The 19,690-nt window shown below is 32.9% G+C and overlaps 1 protein-coding gene across 1 annotated transcript in view; it reads right to left on the bottom strand.

Annotated features, from left to right (window-relative positions):
- Positions 1-19,690, bottom strand: part of LOC118200687 (lachesin-like) — a 232,236-nt gene that overhangs the window by 76,338 nt on the left and 136,208 nt on the right. Inside the window, exon 5 of the mRNA XM_085810219.1 lies at positions 6,114-6,242. Coding sequence (XP_085666345.1) covers positions 6,114-6,242 — 129 coding nt within the window. The remainder of the gene's footprint in view (positions 1-6,113; positions 6,243-19,690) is intronic.

Raw genomic sequence — 19,690 nt, 5'->3', positions numbered from 1 at the left:
GGTAAAGAATTGGTGCTTTTTTTCCGCACAATTCTCCTATTAATTTGAGGATAATGCTCGTGGCATTTCTGATATTTTGGCAGCTCAGTATACTCGCAACCACTTTATAGCACTCGTTTCGGAACATTTCTAGATATTCTTCATGTAGCAGATCGCTTCATTTCAATCACCAACATATCAGGCGTTGCTACAGGTATACTCTTACATTTTGCTGTCAACGAGTTGCTTCAACATAAGACTGATGACAACACTGAAGAATGGTAAAAGTTCTTAAAAAAATAGTTCCCACTATTAAAACTCTAGACCTCTCGCAAATTATCTACTTCAAATAACTAATAAGTAAAATAATATATATGAGGTCATTTACGCAAAACTACTTTTTATACACCTTTAAAAGAAAAAAGCAGTCTCTACTGTTGTATTAGAAACATAATACATCAAAAATGTACAAAATTTGATCTGCAAGTCTAAAAATTCTGAAATTGTCTATGCTCCAACATGGATAATTTATTCAGATATTTCATATAGTTTATCACATTCTTAAAATTATTTTATTTTTGATTATCGTGCAATCATATTTTACGATTGTTATTTTTAATATGAATAGACTTTTTTTAGGAATATCATTTGTATCAAAGTTAGCCATAAATATTACTAAAGATCTTTGATGTTTAAAAATATGCAATGGCATCAAAAGCCTGCTGAGCTCTGAGACCTTCAATAGCTTAATTTGAAAAGTATTGCTCATTAGGAATAACGAAACTGCACTCCAGAATGTCTATTTATACATACATAAGAGCACTTCAAATTTAGTTAAGAACTTATCTGAGGTTTCTGAGCTAAATAATGAATCCGTGGGTGTAACTTGTAAATCACTTCGAAAACACTTGGTTTGTTGTCATTGTTACGTTAAACAGGATAAATATTTTCTTCAGAAATACACTAGTGGATAATTTCCCTTCGTGTTTGAAACTCCTGATTTACTTCAACTGATTTTTCTGTTCATGAGCAATTTGCATTCATGTTTCGTTAAAATTATTTTCCTTTCACGATTCTGTGTAAAACATAATCTACATTTTATACCGTGTTAAATTGAATAAATTTTGAACAAATGGGTTAAGGGGTATCAGCAACCCCTATATCGACAATGTTAAATTGGCCATTTTTTATGTACCTTTTCTCAAAATTTGCTGTAGATACACGCTTGAAATTTTTTGTGTAACTAAGGTATATCTATCTGATTATACTGAAATGAGCTTCTGAAACGTTTTGAATTTTAGAGTAGTAATTTCCAGAATATTATGTTAGGCATAGTAAAATTTAGCACTTTTCTCATACAAAAAAAAAAAAAAAAAAAAAAAAAAAACTCAGTTTATCATAAAAAGCTCATTTCAGTAAGTATTAGGAAACCTAATAAATAAGCCATAAAATTTTAGATACCTGTGAGCAGTAGTTCCTGAGAAAAGGTACATCGAGTATAAAAAAATCACGTTTGGAGGAAAGCGCGTCTTTAATGTAAAAATCCTCATTGATCAAAGCAGTCGATGACAAATTAAAACTAAATTTTTTTACAGTTCTAATTTTCATAAAGATTGAAGAATAATATTTTTAGAAAGATAAAAGTGCAGAGAATTTGAAAATGCAAAAACAGGAAATCACAATTTTTTGAAGATTTTGGGGGTTCCAACACCCCTTAAACGTTTCCACGCTAAAAGGTTAATTTTACTTTAACTGTGCCGACGAAACATTTATGTTCGAAATTTTTATTAAGAGAAAGTTAATTTTCAAAATAATGAGTTATTTTTTTACTAAAAATGTTATACAATTCTAGATAATTTACGTGTCCTTGGGTACAAGAACTTTAATGAAGTGTCTATTGTTTAACGACTATTCGCTGGTCTCCTTACAACTGTAAAATATGAGTCCAAAGAAGGGCTAAAATGTCATTTTCAAACAGCAGTCATTTTCAGACAAATGTCATTTTCAGAACAGAAATACTACAGACAACCCCTCTCGGGCTGACAGGAAAGCCACCACTTTGGCTTACAGGAAAGCCTCCACTTTTCAACTTAAAATAGAAAATAAGAAACGAAATTAATTCTAACTAGCTAAAGTTTACCCGAAGCTGTACAAAAATAATAACTAAGCGAATTAACCCGTAGTTAAACCTCACCAGAGAATACTAACAAGCATGTAAAACTACGGCCAAACGTTGTAAGATAGGCTTAAAGCAACGACGTGGCCCGAAGGCAGAACATGCTCTACTGGGAAATTCTGAGCTCTTCTACGGAATTGACTAAACTTCGCAATAGATAATGGGTCTACTTCATAAAACGTGGTAGTGATATCTCATTCTGGCAGACTGTTTGTAAGCGGAAAACAAGAATTTAAAAAAGAAAGGGTTTCAAAATTAAAAATAACTATTAGAGATAATATTAGAGAATTAAAAATAATCTTAGCAATGTTATTCAGGTTAATTTATAAGTCAAACAACAAAAATCAGCCTTATATTTTTAAATTTTCACAGGACTAGTTTCGATGGTTTTACCGAAGCATCATCCTCAGCTGCAAAAGCGCAAATGCGCGAGATAAGATATAATGATTAGCGAAGATATAATGAATAGATTTTTGTTGTTTGACTTCTAAATTAATATTTGTTCGGCGTGTTATTTTATCTTAGTTATTCAGGTTGTTTAAATTTAAGAACACTTTCTTCGTTCTTGTGCTTTTCGTGCAATAATATCAATTATTTATTTATATCAGAACTAGTGTACATTTAATTTAGGCTATTAAAATATTAAAGTATTGAATCTAATTTAAAGAAAAAGCATTTTGAATTTTGAAAGCATTTTGAATCTAATTTAAAGAAAAGCTTAATATTCATGTGTTTATGAATATCTGAAGTACTGAAGTATTGGTCATAAAATGCGTAAATTTGTGCAAGTATCTTCTGTTTATAGCTAAAGAATAAACTCACGAATATCCATAACACTGAAGGAAAGTTGTAAATCTTAAATAAAGAATTGCAGGATGTATTTGAGAAATTCTCTGACGACACTGTTCATAGGAGCTGTACCGTTGGAAATGGGCCCATTATTCCCTTTAACAGATACTGGAACCTAAATGGGTCTATTTTATTTAAAAGACACAAAAGGCTTATAACGTGGATATCACTGAAAGAACTTGGAAATGCATTGGCAGACCTAAGGATGAATAGAGTGATGATGAGAAACTCTCAGGAACTTATAGGGATAAATACTTAATGCAGCTTTGAAAATGAAACTATTTAATTCGTAAAGATGTAAAACTTAAGTTCAGTAATGCATTACTTATTCTTTGTAATATTTGCAAATAGTTAATCTAAACATAATACTAAAAACTATTTGCTGTAAATTTTACTTTTTTATTTGATCAAATATTTTAATTCCATAGCTAACGTGCTTAGTAATTTATATTTCAATTACTTAACTATGCATACGCAGTCAGTATATAAAGCATACTTAAGTTGATAAAAATGAAAAGTTAATCAAATTTCGTTCTTACAATTTATTCCTCGAGATATAGTTTTGTGAATCTTGGTAACATTTGATGAGTTCATATATTGAATGTATTCAATCATAAAACTCATCTTTTGAAATAATGTTTAAGTTTCTGTGAGCGAATATCAGAATAGTTTCAAAACTATCAAAAGGATGACACTAACGTAAAGCTTAACTTTCGAAAAAAAAAAAAAAAAAAAAGCAATCTGCAATACCTCATCTAAGCGTATGAAAGCGTAGCAGAGAATTGTGTCTAAATTCTCTTGCAACAAAGTGTCCGCAGTGAATGGAATTGTTTAATGGTCAGCGTCGTGCAAAAGAAACCAATTATGCAAATGAGCATTTTTATGCATAACATGCTCATTTATTTTTACAAGGCTGTCCGTTACATCTTTATAAATACATAAATATACATGCATATATATATATATATATATATAGAGAGAGAGAGAGAGAGAGAGCAACTGCCTATAAATTAGGAAATTCCTTCTAAATTATTTCCTTAAAATCAAAAAGGTTTCTAACATCGACTTTAATCAAAATTTCTCAACTTAGTTTTCTATAACCATGGTGAATATTCTCCCACACCAACCGAAGGTTGCCATTTTTTCAGGATCATAATCAAAGCACAAAGTTTCATCTACAGACGCAGTCTACAGACACACTCACTTAAAGAGATTAAGTTAGGTTTTCCTAAGGAGGAGGATGATCTTGTGGAAAACTTTCTTACAGATTCATATTCATGCTACACTCGGAAAAAGCCACGAAAGTCAACTACCCAGCGTTTCCTGGATAGAAACCGAATCCAGGCCTCCAGGCCTGTCTGTATAGCTACCTGGATTAGCTTGGAATCAAACGAGGATCGAACTCCCAGTATTCAGAGTCTTAAACTATTCGGCCACTATCTTCGAGGAGACAGATTTTTTCAATTGTCAATTTTTTCGATGTTCCCATCAATCCAGACCTCCAGGCCTATCTGTATAGCTACCTGGATTAGCTTGGGATCAAACGAAGATCGAACTCCCAGTATTCAGAAACTATTCGGCCACTATCTTCAAAGAGACATATTTTTTCAATTGTCAATTTTTTTCGATGTTCCCATCAATTCAAAACTGGTAAGGGTTAAGATTAATGCATTTATCATCAGCACCTTCGCTTATATCATGAAATCATCCGTTGAAACAAAAGATATTTGGTCACGTCCATGCTGAATCATGTATCACTTGCACAACATTTCAAACGTATCAGTTACTGCTGCACTCCCTTTACAGCTAAATATTATTACTATTATTTATTCAGCTTTCGAATATGTGACAGAAAAATATATATGTGAAAGAAATGTTCATTAGTCTAAAATAATGATTAACAGCATAGAACTTTGTGCACGTATGTAAAGGATTTTAGGAAAAGAAAGTTAAGATGTCCTATTAGTAAATATTGTTAGGTAACATTTTGCGGGTTTGATAGAATTTGTTAATATATATAATCTTAAGAATTTGAAGATTCACTGTGTAATCTTACGGTTAATGTGTCTAATTTATTTGTATTTTATTATACTTTTTATTACATTTCCATGAGTAGACTGCTATAAAAATTTAACTTCTAAAATGTCCGTGTATCATTTTTTACGTTTTGTTCAGATTGAAAAATCATTGTTCATATATCATTGAATTCTGCTCAGATTGAAATATCATTGTTCAGATATCATTGAATTTTGCTCACATTTAAAGTACGACTATCCGAGTTTTGAATGTGAAGCTCGGTACAATATGTTATTCAAATCCACATTAATTTTACAAACAGACTGCAAACTAACTTCTAATTCCTGAAAACGACCAGGAATAAACTAATGGAAACGAACTGAAATAAAGTAGTTTCTATGTGGTTTTAATATCCCGGACGCGGAGTGAAGAGTTAAGCCTGCATAACTGCTATATTACTGTGTTGCCAGATTTATAAGACAAACTAAAGTAATGCGAATAATAAATGTTGGCTTCGTTTCAGATACATTCTTCGCACGATCTATGAGGGAAATTCTATGACAAAAACGGAATCCTCGACTGATGAATGCCGTAAAACGATACTTTGAGAAATGATGGAATCTATGAATAAATAAATGTTATTTAGTTAGGATTAGGATTTTTTCCGGAACTGGAAATGGCGAACGCTACATGTGAGAAAACGATCGTGGCGGGAACACTAGATTGAATCTGCTTTATCTTAAAACGCAAATGTTACAAGATAAACTCTTTTCAAAACAATTAATTTCAAGGATCTTAAAAATATGCATATCTTAAATTAGTATATTCAATATTTTTCTGTAAGTGGTGATGCCTAAATAATAATTACCATATGGTCAAATAGAAATAACTGCGAATTAAACTAAAAGAACAGTAACTGTATATTTGCTTATGTACACAGTTATAACATTAGGTTTTTGCAGCTGAAACAGATGCTTAAGTTTACATTCGAAAAGGATTTGAATCAAATTAGAAATATTAATCAAAACATTCATTAATACAAAATAATAAATTTAATTTGAAAACGAAAATTTATGATGTATCAGTAACTTACAATTAACTTGAAGAAGTATCCTTTTACTGACGGATGGCGGAACACCGTTTGCTGCTATGCAGAGGTAAGCCGCCATGTCTTCTCTTGTCACTTGGCTTATATTCAGATACTCTCCTGTTGTTTGTGGCACTGTTTGGTTAACATAAATAAAACATTTAAAATGTTAAAATAATGCAGGAAATTCAAATTAACTAAAATAGTAATTTTAGTAGCTAATTCAATCACCGAGATAAAAACATGCAATAATCAGCAAGAACTTCTAGAAAAAACGAAATGAAAGCTCGTATAATTTCAGACAACTCTTGATGAACGGGGAGTGGATTAGCTGAGCTCGAACTAAAGAGAAGTTAAATTCGTTTATTATGTAGAGATGAGGAAACTGCTATCACAAACTATCAGTGTAAACAAAACTGCCGAAGTAAAATACTAAAAGTAAAGAAGAATCCGCTAGATAATTGCAATGACTGAAAACCATTTGCAGTGATGCATGCCAAATGCAGTGAAAACCTGCACAGATATCTACCAAATGAGCTCTTTAAAATTCAAAAATTTCAAACCTTCGTATTTTACGTGAGTCTGAAACTCAATGACATTGTTCAAGGTCAAATAAAATATCGGTCATTTAATTCAGAAGTCAAACAACAAAAATCAACGTTATATTTTCAAAATTTTCACAGGACTAGTTTCGATGGTTTTACCAAACCACCATCCTCAGCTGCAAAAGCGGAAAAAAAAAAAAAAAAGAAAAAAAAGAAAAAAAAAAGCACCTCACAGCTACTAAACTGGAGCATATGTTGCCGGACGATGAAGGTGTGTATCTCTTGCGCTTTTGCAGCTAAGGATGGTAGTTCGCTAAAACCATCGAAACTAGTCCTGTGAAAATTTGAAAATATAACGCTGAATTTTGTTGTTTCACTTTGAATTAGTATACCTCTAGAGAGTTAGTATAAAGTTATCGTAGAAATTTCAGCTGTAGTTGAAAATTACGAGTTCCATACTCAACCTTAAAATTTCGAGCCAAGGAAAATGAGGCATATGTTAGAAAAAAGGAAACACAGAAGTCTTCTGTTGCTCAACATTGTTGGTCCGAAAATCACACTTTCAATTTTTCTGCTGCCAAAATTATTCAAAAAACATCTTCCATTGGAGAACTGGATTTTCTAGAGGCATTTCACATTCAAAAAAATATTTCTGTTCCAGTTAACGATCTAATTCCAATCCATCTTTGCCTTCGGCTTTGAAAGAATTTATGTTTTAGTTCTGGTTTCACCAACAGATGGCGCCACTTGCTTATTCTTGTCCAGGCTTTCTTATCTTATCTAATCATTATTTCCTATCTTGTTCATTTGCGGTTTTGCAGCTGAGGATGGTGGTTCGGAAAACCATCGAATTTAGTCCTGTGAAAATTTTGAAAATATAACGCTGATTTTTGTTGTTTGACTTCTGAATTAGTATTGATTGGGCGTGTTATTGTGTCTTAATTATTGGTCATTTATTCCATTAACAACTTAGTTTTTTTTAATCAGAAGAGAAACACTCCAAAGGGAAACTTAAAATTAGTAAAGAACAACCTTGTATTTGCCGTAGATTTAGAGAAAAAAATCAATCAATTTTAAGGGCAAACAGGTCTTTCTTCATCAGGAGCAAAGAAAATTGGAAAACCGAAAGTGGCGGACATGACGGTCTTAATTAAACCCTATTGCAGTAAAGTACAGAAGAAGATTGCGCCCTTTGTCGGTAAAATTAGTAACGAATTCTTTCTTGAAGCTTTTCAAATTCATAAAGATTTAGCTTGTTCAGCTAATGACGTTACATCTAATCAAGTCTTTCTGAATGCTTTTAAAATTCTATTAATTTAATTTTTCGTTGCTAATTTTGTCGACAGTTGGCGCTACCTAACTGTTCGGAGGGACCTGTTTGCCTTCGAAATCGATTGAGTTTTTGTCTAAGCCAAATACAAGTTTTTTTCCTTTACTAACTTAGTTTCTTCCTTTCCAATGTTTATTCTTCCATTATTTACAAATATTTCTCTTATATTTGTCACTGAATACGGAATTAGCTAACGTAACCAAATTAACGTATTCTTCAAATTAAACAGCTTGAAATTACACATATATTGTTACTAATATTTTCTTATTAAAGATAATATGGTTTATTCCACTTTTGGGGCCTTTTCAACTAGCCTAGGATTAGCTATTAAAATTTAGGTTAAGTGTGAACATCGTTCCAAGGATAACTGTGGTTAACCACTTGTAATATTACATATTATGCAAAAGTATGTAAAAGGAAAATTATAAAATTTTTCAAGCAACTTCGAGATTCTGAAACATACAATCAAATTTAAAAAGTAGACGTTAAATTTTCGGTAAAATATTTAAATACTCTTTCACAGAAAAAGAAGTACGAACTACTTTATTGATACAGATGAGACTTTCAATGAAGTAGTTATTCCCAAAATCACCGGATGTCTAAAAATAATGTCCCATAAAAAGTGAGAGAACGTTACACGAAGGATTCGAAAATTTAGAAGCAAAATGCTACTTGGAAGAGTTTCAGTGCATTGCTTTGCTAAGTACAAGGGCGATCTCAAAATCACTTCCACTGGATGAATAAAGGAGTACCCATGAATATTTCTGGGTGACATTCACCCAGTTTGCAGATTAGAAGAGTATGATTTAATATTTAAGTTGCTTATGTGAAAATGTCGCTTTGCATTGTGAAAATTTGCCTTGTTTTAAATTTTAAACTTGCTTAAAAATGTTTAATTTGAAGAATTGCTTCAAAATTAGATTTCATTTCTATCTGGAAACCTCCCTAAAATTTTGATCATTACCCGAGGGACTTGCCATATTAACTCTTTGAAGACCGTAACCCCCAGACGGCCTTTCACTCAAACGACTACAGCCGCCCGAAACGGAAGAAATTCCGATGTTGTTTCCTTCCCTCCCCTAAGGTATGCAGTAGCAGGTGCAGTTTTACCACATGCATTGTATCAGTTTATTGCAGACAATTTTTCCTAAAAGGATGTATTTGTAGTTTCTTATCTTTATTTGTTAGGAAGTAGAAAGGATGTCCTTTGAAGCCTTCACTCTTCTTTGTGCAATAATGAGTGGGGAGGGGAGGAAATTGCTGGGACTTTCCAAAACCTTTTCGGGCAGTTCGGTATTTTATGTATACAGGTTAGCGAAGATTTCGTTTTTCAAAGAGTTAATATTCGACACCTCATCGGTTCTGCAAAATAACCAGCTGCAGTCAGTATTATCTTCTTTTATGCCAGTCACTGGCTTCTGGCAGAGCTAGTTTGCTTCAAGGAAAACAATGATCTTGCTGTTTCCATTTTTTACTTGTTATTCTGTGCACAGGTGTTCAGTCTGCTGTTTTTTAATAATGTACATTTTAATGGAAAACCGATTATACCTTAAATTTATAACCTAAGTAAGTTAGCGCTTAGGACCTAATTGAATGTTTCATGCCTCCTGTTAGAGGCACCAAACTCATTCAGCGGGGATATTCCACTGACCCGGACGCACTCAAATTTAATTTCTTTAATCGAGAAGAATTTTTAATGAAATCTAAACATGAACACACTTTTGCTGTTACATTCTCGCCATCATGCTCAAACCTTTGTGAAAAAAAAAAAAAAAATTCCGTCGAATCAAAGAATGTGAGGAACATGAAGGAAGAAGTGAAACGTGTAGGAAGAAAATAATGTAACAATGATTTCGTTATTTTATTTCTTCACGTTCGTACGGGGTTCGTAGACTTGGAGCGAATAACGACGACACTTGAGACGTATCGAAACACATTTTGTTTAGCCAATATTAATCAGGACAGCTAAAAAGTCACTTTTTACAGTCGTTGAAGATCTACTATAAACACGCTGGAACAATCAGCGACACAGCCTTCAGGCTATCAGGCTATCACGCTGAGAGAGCTTCACGGAAAAGCACTAGAGTACAGCTCCGGACTCTCCTCAGTCGTTCTCGGAACTCAACGTACTCTCGAGACTCTCCAGGCTAAAACTCGCGGTGCACTCGACGACAAACAGAGCGCAGCTTCCGACTCTTCTTTTCAGTCGTTCTCAGAGCTCAACACACTCTCTCTAATGCACTAACCGCTATATAGGAAAAGACTCTCACGATGCACTCGACGACCCACTCGGCGGTAGACTTCGTGACACTCGCTCAATGACTGACTATCAGCTCGCTAGACGCGGCACTTACTGACTGCGGACTGCAACAATATTAAATGAAATAATTTTATAGGAATTACCGCATCATTAAGAAAGGCTTCGAAAAAGGCATTGAATTTAATACTTCAAAAATATTAGTCTCATTTAAAGAGTAAATTGTAACATCATATTCATATTTCCTTGCATAAATGCGAAGTGCTAGTAAAATATTATAAAAACTTGCTGATATTTCATTGTACAAATGCAAATTGATAAAAATAAAAAACAACCTTATGCCTGCAATTCTAAGAAATTTTTCTAACTGATTATACTTAGACAAATGGTCATTGCACAATCCACAGTTTCCCTGTGGATTCTTGGAAAGAGGTTTTAGTATAAGACCAAGTCGGAAGACAGAATATATATTGATACATAAAGACTGCTGAATTACAGACACGTTATTAGACGTTTAGTTTGTAATATATCCAACTGATAACCGAACATCTCTAACTTCATTTCATATTGGTAAGTTAGCTGACTAGTAAAGCAAACTTCTTGGTCCTGAAGTTTACAGAGACATTAGGTTTTTTTTTTTTTTTTTTTTTTTTTTTTTTAAGCACACGAGATGAAAAATTAGCAATGCCCTCGCCAGGACTCGAGCCACGGACCTCTCGAAATCGCGCCGAATGTGCTGACTACTGCACCACTTAGGTATGTTAAGAAGGCGGGAGAATCTCCAGTCATTTCTTTTAAAGGGCGACTGGGATTAAGAGAACCAATCGCCAAATCCTGGTGGTGGAGAATCATCATCCACCACCTTTTTTAGTTCGGGCGTCACTGTAGAGATATTAGTATTTTTTTGAAGCAGGAAAATGTGAAAAATGAGGAATGCCCTCGCCGGGACTGAACCACGGACCTCTCGAATACGCATCGACTGTGCTGACCACTACACTACGAAGGCCTGCTAAGAAGGCGGAAGAAACACCTTATGCATTTAATATAGAGCAATGTTTCCATTAATATAGAAGAATATATAGAATATTATTATAGGCGGATATTTTAATATAGGAGAATATTTTTAAAAAATATATATTTAAATTTAAATAAAATAAATTAATACTATACAGGAATTTTGGTTTAATAAACAATGAACAAATAAAATTTGAAAACTGACTGAATTAAAAATGTGAATTATAAAATACATTAGTGTACAAAACTGAGGCAATATTTTTCAATATACAATGTGTAACCTTTGAAAAGGGCTTTTGATGATCAATGCAATGAAAAGCAAATTCAGCAGGCAAGTGAAGCATATGCAAATATCCGAACCGTAACTTCAGTTGCTCTCTGTAGTATGAATTGTATGTCTCCCATTTGCCTCTGTAGTATGAATTGTACATCTTCTAGCAGAGTTTTTTGTAGAATTAGGGCTTAATTAAAAAATTGCTCACGTTTCACACACTAGTGTATACATATATGCAATTTTAGTAATATCCTGATATATATGCACTAAACATAATTTTGCTATATCTCTCTCTATATATATACATAAAGAGAAAACATAAAGGACGTGCAATATAATCAAATATATAGATATATATGTATAGAGTATGAAGAAAGAATAAGAAATATTCCTGCTCTTAAGCTGCAAAGGACTGAATTATTTCGTCGTTTTCAATTAACATGAGAAAATTTTACTGCCCTACACAATTTTCCTCTGATAAGATAATCTTATAATATATCTTATAATACAGTGAAAAGTCTTTAATCCCGACGTCCATAATCCGGAATGATCTATGATCCGGAACTTAAAGCTACAAAATTTCTGCGCATGCGTAAACGCATCTGCGTTTTCGCATGCGCATAATACATTTACGCATGCGCATAGTACCTTTACGCATGCGTGTTTAATTATAACGGACGGTATCAGCTAAGCTAAAATTATCTAATTATCTATTTCAGTTAATGTTGCAGATTGCGTTGTTCCTTAATCTTCTAATTGGATAAGGCTTATTATTTTTTGCAGACAGTTAGAGCAATTTCATAAAAGGTAAGCTTGAACTTTCGATTATGTCAAAATGAATTTCCGATTCTGGAGCTTTCAAAGGATCTACAAAGCGAAAGCATGTTTCGATGTCCATCAAACAAAAAGTGAAATTGCTGCAAAAAATGGATAAAGCATATCATTTGTTTCTCTAATCATTCCGAAATCTGTTTATCAATTTCACGCTGCTCTGCGGGGATAGGGGAATGTCGCGGCTCGCAATGAACTGGAAGTTGACCTGTCAGCACTATCCTCATCTTCAGGGCAGATGTTTTTATTTTATTCGGCTATAATTGCTTACTAAATGTAGTATTCCATCTCGATGTACTCCATCTTTGATATGATTTAAATCAAATTCCTCACGAATACACATCAAAATAGTTTTCTGGTTGCAATTTTCTAATTTCGACTATGCGTAATGTATGCTTTACGCTTTACGCATGCGCGCGTTGAAAGAAATGTTTAATAAAGTAAACAAATAAATATTAAGCTTTTTTTTGTAAATTTTGATACCCTTTAGATCATAATTGATCTTTATTTCATAAATTACGGTTTCATATTTTTAATTTTATAATTTCTGCATGCCATCTTACCAATCCGGAAAAACCGATAATCCGGAATCGCCGAAGTCCGACGAGTACGGATTAAAGACTTTTAACTGTATTCCTTTATATATATATATATATATATATATATATATTAAAACCAGCATATCTATACATAGAGAGAGAGATATGTACATGTTGTATTGTGTGTGTACGTACTGATTTTGATACACTATATGTTCTTTATTTAGCAGTTTATATAGTATCTAAACACATGCTTCATAAATGAATTTGGAATCTGAATTCACGTTTTCCTAAGACTTATAGTTACGAATGCAAGAACATATTTTTAAGTTTATTATTCAATCAATATATCTCACATTTATTTGCTTTCGAAATTTCTTTACTTAATGCACATCAATTTAGTGGCTATATTAATGAAACGGTACAAATTCTCTAAATTGAATGCCCATAATCTCCATTAACTTCATTCTTCAAAATGAAAGGCATATTCAAAAAGGATGAGAGGTGAAATTTACGTAAAAGGAAAAGGAATTCCCAAACAAATGGTTTATTAATTTATTAATACTCAGTATTTCCCTTTATTCTTTCAAGCGTAATTAGTAAAGTTTGTATCTTTTCGGTAAGAAAGAGGCTTTGATCATTTATCAAATCACCGAAAAGGAAAGTTTAAAAATTGTTTCACTGAACTGTTTCTCTTTAGAAAAGGATTAGAATTATTCTTTACAATAATGTTGTAGATCGCATTATGCCTCTAAAGTTTAAGAATGAATATTGTTCATAATGAATCTTAAAATGTTTCGTTAGTCCGTAAAAGTTCAAGGCAGTGTGATGTACGTTACTAATAATATATGTATTTGTGTGCCTAACTTTATTTCCTTTCTCAACATAAAAGTTGTTTGTTTGAATTTCCTTTTCAAAAAATTCTTGTTAAAAGGAAATGCAAATTTTTGGCTCATTAAATGATGATATTAAGAATAATATATACATACTTTTATAGCTTGTGTAATGTAGATATGGCTACAGAAATAATAAAAGATAAATTAATTGCAAGATCTCTGAAATAATTTTACTTGCGTTTGTCTTTTAATGGATATCGTATATGTTTTATCTGAATTTTTTAAATGCATTTGGTCACGTATGTAACCAAATGCATAAAAAATGGAAATCAGCTTACCTATTTCGTGTACTTTCAAATTTTTCTTTCTGTATGAGTGACATATAACTGTATTTTAACAGTAATGTCTCTTTTAATCAGGTAACTGAATACAAGCAATTTTGATAGAATGTCGATAGCCTAACAGCATGGGTTAAGTACTGAGCATAAAGTACTGAGCTCATAGGATAAAATCAGCTTATATAAGGTATTCTCCCTCCTCTCTGCAGTGCTTTCCTTGTGTAACTGTAGCACAGTTACACAAGGAGTCCCGGCGAGGGCATTGCTAATTTATTTTTCATATCTTCTGATTCAAATTAACCTGACTTCCCTACACTGGCGCCCGAACTAAAAGGAGGTGGACAATAATTCGTCACCACGACGATTTGACAATTGGGTCCCCTATTCCCAATAGCCTTTTAATAGGGGGAGTATACAAGATAGTAGTATTAACGGGTGCAGCCCTCAGTCCACCTAGTCGGCATAAGCCGGCCATATGGACTAAAAGGAGGATCGGGCAAATGGAGCACATATTTTCTTCCACTTTCCTGCATGCCTTCGTGGTGTAATGGTATCCCTCTCAGTGCGTATTAGAGTGTTCTAGGTTCGAGTGCCGGCGATGATATTGCTCCTTTTCCATGTCTCTTGCTTAAAAAAAAAAGTAATCACCCTACAAGCTGTTATAAAACGCTGTTTGTTGCCCTAATATAAAACTTTTAAGAGAAATTTGGATGCTCGTTTTTTAATTCCAAATTGTACTATATTTCTATAAGCTATTGAAGTTATAATCTGAAGTATTTATTTTGTTAAATAACTAAACTTCAACTTATATGGTATTTTTCTCCTGCCTTCTTAGCATGCCTTCGTGGTGATAGTGGTCTGCATGCTGGGCGCGTATTCAAGAGGTCTGTGGTTTGATTTCCCGCGAAGGCATTGCTCATTTTTCATCACTCCTGCTTTCAAAATGCCTAATGTCTCTACAAGCTTCAAAACAGACATGTATTAAAACAAATTATACATGTAGTGTGCTAATGAGTTTACATTTAATGTACCAAATAAGGCCGAATTAAGGAGCAATTTATATGAACGTATTCTCGGTAGTAGCACGAAATATAGGGTTCAATTACTCTTTAAGGCAGCCACGACTATTCACTAAATACTACAAAGCAACTAAGCTTTATAAAATAATTAATTACGATTTTCAAAGTGACATTCCTACCAATTATCCTTATCGATAATTCGACGAGTTGATGAAAATAGGTAACGCAAGTGAAGTTTATCAGAGTTATTCAGGAAGTGAAGTCTCTGTAAGTATTATCTACTGACTTAAGAATATGAGCTGGGGTTAAATGGTCTGGAGATATCAGTTTCATATTATAAATGAAACATGTACTGCTTGCAATAAAAATTACGACACCATGAGGAGGTTCCCAACGGACGCTGTAATTTGAAAATCATGCATGTTGAAGTATGGAAATGTTTAGTATTTTCCGACTTGTGCACATTCCAGGTAAGAATAATGACAGTTAAAAAGAGTAAAACGGCCGACTAACATGCCAATGTTTTACTCGAAATTTACTTATTGATTTTTATGCTTGTGCTATATCTACTAGTAAAAGAGTTAGGAAATCATGCAAGCCGGCCTCAAAATTCGATCATGGGAGAATCATAATCTACTCGGAACTTGAGTTATCGCAATGGTCAGACGGTTAGGATTCGAAACTGTTATAATAAGTTTCAATCGATTGTCATAAAATTCTTTAATTTACCAAATAAATTTAAGGACTTAGCTTAGTAGTGTCTGATATAAAAGCAAATATGTAGCAATAAAATTTAAGATTCTCAGCGTGTTGCTATTCGATAAAGCATGGATTTTTATATCTATATTCTAAATTAGTGATTCTAAACTAGTACGCCGCGGCACTTTTGTGTACCACCAAATTTTAGAAATGTATATAGTAAAAATTATAATGATTTAATCCTAGTATACGGTACACATGAGAATTGGTGAAATTCGGTTTTTAAGATAACAATTTAAGATAACCATAAGCGTGCCATTTGTGGGTATCCAAGCTGATTTGGGTGCCGAAGACTAATACATTTGAATGAAGATGAAGAACTAATTTTGCTTCCTAATAATCAAGATTTAATTTTAAAATATTTGGAAGAATCAATTAATTCATTTTGGATTAACTTTAGATGCGATTTCCCCACGACGGCAAGAAAAGCTTTTTACAGTTACAGTTATATTATTACAGCTTTCTACATCTTATTTGTGTGAGTCCGGATCATCAGTTTTAAACAACACAAAAACGAAAAAAAGATCCAGAATTTTAAATGTAGAAAATTATAAATGAAATTATCAGAAAACATAAAGCTAAAATTTCTCATTAAAAGCATTCTTATTATTAACTTGTTTAATAAACGAACTGTTGTTTTTGTAGTACATTTCATTTTACTTTACATAAAAAATGATTATCATAAATTATTTTAAACAGTGTATTATAGGTAAGTAAACAACTTTTAAACTTATCTTTTTCTTTGTGTGAGGCCAAATTTTGAAATTGTTAAAAGAGTGCAGCGATAAAAAATGGTTGAGGGTCACTCTTCAAAGTTGATTAATCTATTTAAATTTCGCTTCTTAAATATTTTCAAACCGTATATAAACAACAACAATAATTTGCAAAAGAAAAAATATTACATTTTTATTTATCTTCTACTCTAAACCTGAAGTTTGCCACTAGTAAGATATTTTTGCTGGTTACACATCGTAATTTAATTGTATTGAGAGTAAACGTCAAATTCTTAAATTGACATCTCTTGCAAATAATTCGGCCCACCAGCGGCTGAGCGGTAAAGACGCTGAATAAAGGTAGTTCGGTCCGAGTTTCGAATCCCGCGAACGGGCTGGCTGCATGGGTGTTTCCGTGTTTTTCCTCATGAGTAACGTGTATACGAGTCAGTTTCCTTTAGGAAGTCCTCCATGAAGGCATCCCTCCCCTTAGGCAGGTAGCCCTAGTGTGCTTTGCCATAATTAAATACACCACACCACACCACACCATTTATTGATTTTCTGGTCTATTATTCACGTTTGGTTCTATTGAAAATTATATAAACTGCGACTTCATATAGCTAAAAATCTTGAGATCATTCAACACCATATTTGCCATAAATACATAATTAAAACACCTTCATGGGCCGCATAAAATTGCTTCGGGGTCGAAGGCCAGTAGGCTGCGTGTTTGAAGCAACAACAGTTTGAAAATACAGAAGATTATTCTTAAAAATTTTAATCTTTGCTTTATTTTTAATAATATATTTAATCTATGCTAATTAAAATAAACTGCCCTGCTTACTGCACCATGAAAAAAAAGCAATTAACGGATCACATTTATTTCAGAAATACACTATTAGAAAATAATGAAATAATTAATTTTTCATGTAATTGAGACTCAGAAAATGCAAACATCTGTGCTGCAAAACATCTAACTCTGGCAATGAATATCTACTATTATAGGATTAGAATTAGATTTAAACAGATTTTGGATGCTGTTAAGAACACTGCTATCCAAACGGCTTCAGTTATATGCCACAGTTCAGTTGTCAATTTTGCTGAAGGGTACTGTGATGCCAGTCTCTACTGCCACTGACCAAACGTTTCAAATTAATGAAAGATATGTAAAGACAGCGCTGGGTAGAGCTGGAGTCATGAGTTCTGTGTATTGAGGTAACTTAGGACAACGTCCGAAGCATGCGGTTGTAAGGATTATGTTAATTTTATTAACAGTTAAATTCTGAGTTAAACTTCCTTTCCTATAGCTTCTTAATTTCAACTTACCACTTCCGGCGGCCAGAACGTAGTTTTAGAATTACGTTTGAATGCAAATGAGGAAGAGTGGTATTTAACTGCGAAGTTCTACTGTCTTAGTCAGAGAGAACCAGAGATTCTGGATAGATATTTGTCAAGGAAAAAAATTGGTTGACCAAAAAAAGTATCTTGATGTGAGAAAGAGGTGGAAATAATCTATAAATATGGTGTTTATGTATGTTAACATATCCTTTAACGTAAATTTAACAATTTGAATTTAAAATCCATTTTTAATTAACAATTTAAATTTTCAACAATGTGAATTTAAAATCCATTATATGTCCACTACAAAAATTATGCCTCAAATTCTTATTTTTCTGTTTTTGCGAAACTCATTTTGCTTTGTCTTTCTATTATTTCCTAGTGAATGTTCTAAATGAAATTCGATTACATGAATTCTTTTCTAATACGGGCATTCGATTGAATTTAGAGATGCAACAGAATAAATATGCCTCAGTATGCTATAGATGTATATGTATATTTTGAATACCAACTTCGAACATTTCTGAGAATTTTCTTTAATACATTGTTCTTTAAATAATAGTATAATTGCCAGGAGAAAGCATATATTTTAATTTAGAGCTTTCGTTTTTCAAATAGTTTTCAATGCTTTATTTTCCATGAAGTGTTATAAGGTATTTCTCTCGCCTTTTTAGCATGCCTTCGTAGTGTAGTGGTCAGCACAATGAGCGCGTATTCCAGAGGTCCGGGGTTCGATTCTCGGCGAAGGCGTAGATCATTTTTTACTTCTCCCTGTTTCAAAAATCATGTTAATGAATCTACAGTGGCGCCAGAAATAAAAGGTTGGTGGATGATGATTCTCCACACCCAGGATTTGTTGACTGGGTCCCCTAAAGGAGTATATAAGGCATTTCTCCCGCCTTCTTAGCATGCCTTCCTAGTGTAGTGGTCAGCATACTGAGCGCGTATTCCAGAGGACCGCGATTCGATTCCCGGCGAACGGGTTGCTCATTTTTCACTTCTTCTGTTTCAAAAATATCCTAATGACTCTACAGTATTTTTGAAATGTTTTCCTGGATAATTTTATCTCATTTTTTCTTCTAGCAAAATTATAATGATTTATTTCAAATATTGATAGTTATCTTTGATAATTTTTTTTAATTTAAAGAGTTTTATGTTTATTAACATATAAATTTATAATTTCTGCTTTTACTGTAACTTCTATTTTCGTCGACTCCTACCAGGATGGAAATTACTTGCTGTGTATAAGTACAGAGTCCTTGAATTTAAGGAAAGCTTTTAGTAGCTTTCGCTGACCATCTTCATACTGTTTTCCCCAGGTTCTGAATTAATTTGGAGTCGAGTTTAGTCTAGCGAGCTGTTTCTGCTCGCCTGAGTAAAAATTTCTAGGCTAATTTGTTCTAGTAAATTTCATATTTTAATATCTAAATTTTGACTTCAATTTTGTTTTTCTTAAATCCCTTAAGTTACGCAAAATGTTATTATTCCAAGATTATTATTACACGATCTCTGTAAATTGTTAATTGAAGAACTAAATAAAAATTTTATCTTAATCCTTCTACCATGTTCTAGCTTACTTCACAGAGAGAACTCACTCTCTTCATCGAACCAGCGTTAACATTTTAACAACGTCAGAGCCGTGCCACCTAAAATATGTTGTATTACTTTCTATAATACTTTAGACTTATAAAAGAAAATGTCCGAACAAAACGGTCTTTAGGCAAACTTAAAACAGCAAATTACAAACTAGCTAAGAAAATAACATTTATACTGCTTAAGAAAGCTTTGTC

This window comes from Stegodyphus dumicola, chromosome 2 (assembly GCF_044657685.1).
Source record: "Stegodyphus dumicola isolate Sdum_Otavi_A_Nest chromosome 2, ASM4465768v1".
NCBI classification, from domain to species: Eukaryota; Metazoa; Arthropoda; class Arachnida; order Araneae; family Eresidae; genus Stegodyphus; species Stegodyphus dumicola.
The sequence above is the reverse complement of the archived record's forward strand: the minus strand, read 5'-3'. Positions and strand labels throughout refer to the sequence as shown.